A 4,145-nucleotide genomic window follows, 5' to 3' on the forward strand; every position below is an offset into this window, starting at 1 on the left:
ACTTATTTATAAGTTAAAAAAATATGTAAGCGCAACCCAACTTATTTTTTTTGACTTATAAATTGTTTTTAACTTATAAGGTGCTTAAAATAAGTCCATCCAAACAAATTCAATTATTCATTAAGCTTATTTTAAGCACAAAATGACTTTAAGTTGGTCAGTCAAACACTCAAAAAGCTGAAAACAATTTATAAGTAGCTTATAAATCAATCCAAACGGGGGTCTAAGTTGTTTTACATAAAAAGAATTGTTTCTCTAGAATAACACCACTAAATATTTGCAAATTCATCCAGTAATATCCATATAACTTCATAACTGCCCCCTCATAAAATTAAAGTAGCATTTCTGCCCCTCAAATTTACAGCTTTCTCATAGGGCACTCACAAATTAAGCAACGCGTCCTCAGCGATTCAAGCCTGCTAAAAATATGAACCCTTCCCTTCGCCGGAGCAGACAATTCTCCGGTCACAGACGCCGCCGGCAAACTATTTCCACAATCCCCAACGTCAACAACCAAGAAAACGACAAAAACTTCATATCAACTCTAAACGAAATCGTCCGGAGCAAACGGAGCTGGAATATATCACTGAACAGCACCATTTCCACTAGACTGAAAACCCATCACGTCGAGCAAATTCTCCTTCAAACGCTTGATGATTCTAGGTTGGCGTTACGGTTCTTCAATTTTCTTGGCCTTCACAAGAACTTTTATCATTCAACGGCGTCGTTTTGCATTCTAATACATTCCCTTGTTCAGTCTAATCTTTATTGGCCTGCTACTTCACTTTTGCAGACCTTATTGCAAAGGAAAGTGAACCCAAGTTTTGTTTTTGACAATTTGTTAGATGTGTATAAAAGATTCAATTTTGGTCACACTTTGGGTTTTGATTTGCTAACCCAAAATTATGTTCAGGATAGGAGAGTAATGGATTCTGTGTTAATTGTTAGGCTTATGATGGAGCATTCATTAGTACCAGAATTAAGGACTTTAAGCACTGTGTTTAATGGGTTGATTCGAATAAGACGGTTTGATTTGGTTTTGCAATTGTTTGATAATGCAGTAAATTCGAGTGTTAAGCCTGATGAGTATATTTATACAGCTGTGCTTAAAAGTTTGTGTGAGTTGAAAGATTTTGAAAAGGCTAAGGAAATGATGAATTGGGTTGAAAGAAATGGGAGTAAATTGAGTATCATTTTATACAACATATTGATTCATGGGCTCTGTAAGGGCGGAAGAGTTTGGGAAGCTGTTGAAATTAAAAGGTTGTTGGGTAGCAAAGGATTGAATGCTGATATCATCACATATTGTTCTTTGATTTTGGGGTTGTGTAAAGTGAACGAATTTCAGCTTGCTCGAAGCTTAGTGGATGAGATGCTGGGGCTGTGTTTGGTCCCCCGTGAGGCTATAGTGTCGAGTGTTGTTGACGGATTGAGGAGAGAGGGTGATTGTGTAGCTGCTTATAGATTGGTTGATATGACGGGGAAAGTTGGAGTTGTGCCCAATTTATTTGTTTATAATGCATTGCTTAATTCTTTGTGTAAAGATGGGAAGTTGGATGAAGCAGAGTCTCTTTTTGATAGAATGGAGGATAAAGGGTTGTGCCCAAATAGTGTAACTTATTCCATCATGATTGACTCTTTCTGCAAACAAGGGAGACTAGATGCTGCAGTTCTTTTTTATAATAGAATGCTTGATAATGAGGTAGAATTAATCATATACCCTTACAATTCTCTCATCAATGGCTATTGCAAGGCTGGGAAATGTAGTGCGGCGGAATCTATCTTAAATGAGATGATTGATAAAGGATTGACCCCAACTGTTGTAACCTATACATCATTGATAGATGGTTACTGCAAGGAAAGAGAGGTGCAGAAGGCCTTTAGGCTTTACCATGAGATGACCAGCAAAGGAATATCACCTAATACTTTCACTTTCACTGCACTAATCTCTGGTTTTTGCCGTGCACACATGATGGTGGAAGCAAGTAAGTTATTTGATGAGATGGTGAAAATGAATGTAACTCCTAATGAGGTTACTTATAATGTCTTGATTGAAGGACATTGTAAAGATGGGAACACTGTCAGGGCTTTTGAATTGCTGGATGAAATGGTGAAGAAGGGTCTCGTTCCTGACACATATACCTACAGATCTCTGATAGCTGGACTTTGTGCAAAAGGTCGAGTATCTGAAGCAAAAGAGTTTGTTGATGACCTTCAGAAACATCGTCATTATCTGAATGAAATGTGTTTCTCTGCTCTCTTACATGGTTATTGTAAGGAAGGAAGATTAAAGGAAGCATTAACCACTACTGATGAGATGGCAGAAAAAGGAATAAACATGGACCTTGTGTGCTACGGTGTACTTATAGATGGAACTCTAAAGCATCATGATTTGAAATATTTATTAAATATAATGAAGGAGATGCACAACCGAGGAATGAAGCCTGACGAAGTAATCTACACTAGCATGCTCGATGCATATGGAAAAGTTGGAGATCTTAAAAAAGCTTTTAAATGCTGGGATATAATGGTCAGTGAAGGATGCCTCCCAAATATGGTGACGTACACTGTGATGATAAATAACTTATGCAAGGCTGGATTAGTAGATAAAGCAGAGATATTCTACAAGGAAATGTTAGCTAAAGGGTTGACACCTAACCAGTTCACATATAGTTGTTTCCTTGATTATCTCACAGGTGAAGGGTACATGGTAGAAGCTAAGCAGCTTCATGATGCAATGCTTAAAGGGTACCTTGCAAATACTGTGACATACAATATTATTATACGGGGTTTATGCAGATTAGACCAAATTCAGAAAGCGATGGATATTTTGCTTGAAATGAAGGACAATGGTATCTCCCCAGATTGCGTAAGTTACTCAACTATCATTTATGAATTCTGTAGGAGGGGTGATCTGTTAGGAGCAAAAGGCTTGTGGGAATCCATGTTGACTAATGGTCTGAAGCCTGATGCAGTGGCTTATAACCTTTTCATTTATGGTTGCTGCATCGCTGGAGAAATGTCCAAGGCATTTGAATTGCGTGATGAGATGATAAGAAGTGGTCTGAAGGTGACTCATGCAACATATGTTTCTTTAGTCCATGGAACGTGAAAAATGAGTTATTCCACCAGATCTGCTAGCGCCGCTGCAAGGATCATTTACTATGATCAAGTAGTGACTATCAAAATTCAGGATATTTGTACAGGACGTTATCTTGTCAACCTTTACTCTAAAATGCCTCATCCATGAATAGTTCAACGTCCTGCCTTTTTATATGAGGACATAAACTAAGAGTTGCGCACCTTTAGAACTTCAAGGGAGGTAGTTTGACAATTTCTTTTTCTTTTCTTTTCCTGTATATATAAATCCAATTGTGTAACATAGGAAGTATTGGGTGGAACTATAACAATCTTCAAGGTCTGGATAATGAACACCCATACTTGTGCTGCTTGTATTGTCTATGATTTCATAAAGACCCTGATATTGTTCTTCCTACTTCCTGTTGCTTGTTCAATTATAACTTTAAAACTTGTTTTCTACTCAAATCAAGTTTTTCATTTATCTCCAGCTGATCTTCATGAATTGACTGTTTTTCCTTCTCTTATAAAGCATAGTATTTGGAATACATCAGAGGGTCTCCATGTTACTTGGAGAGATGTTGCAAAATAATTTCCAATATTTACTTTTACATCTTAGTTGAATGTTTTATTTGTGAGTGGTTTCAGGAGAGGCCATGCATGTGTATCTCCGTTTGTTTGTATTTTCTGTAACTACCATGAGTTATCATTATTGTTTGCACTATTAATAGCGATAATATACTTTGTTTTTTGTACTTTCAGAACTTTATTCATAGACATCTGTTAATATGCTGTTGATGTTGAAATTTGCAAGCTGGTATCCTAATCAGGTCCGAAAAGAGTGTCCAGATGCTTCAAATTTCAGGAGTTGCTCTTGTTCCACATTGCAAAAATTCCTTCTTTTTTCTGTGGACTCTTTTTGTACGCTGCTAGGAGTCCCATTATAAGACATGTCATGCAGTCTGTTACTCACAATACTCAAACCGATCAGGCAGTGTACTCGTTCTGTTAACTTACTTATACAGGTGTAGGAGCTACATTTGTTCAAAACTATCAATAGACCAATT

The 4,145-nt window shown here is 37.2% G+C and overlaps 1 protein-coding gene across 1 annotated transcript; it reads left to right on the top strand.

Moving 5' to 3' along the window:
- The first annotated feature begins 338 nt into the window (after positions 1–338).
- Positions 339–3,812, top strand: LOC129904002 (putative pentatricopeptide repeat-containing protein At5g59900). The gene has a single exon (XM_055979532.1). It carries the CDS (start codon positions 428–430, stop codon positions 3,110–3,112), a length of 2,685 nt encoding a protein of 894 aa, XP_055835507.1. The 5' UTR covers positions 339–427; the 3' UTR covers positions 3,113–3,812.
- Positions 3,813–4,145: the final 333 nt, after the last annotated feature.

Source organism: Solanum dulcamara, chromosome 9 (genome assembly GCF_947179165.1).
Source record: "Solanum dulcamara chromosome 9, daSolDulc1.2, whole genome shotgun sequence".
In the NCBI taxonomy this organism is placed as follows: domain Eukaryota; kingdom Viridiplantae; phylum Streptophyta; class Magnoliopsida; order Solanales; family Solanaceae; genus Solanum; species Solanum dulcamara.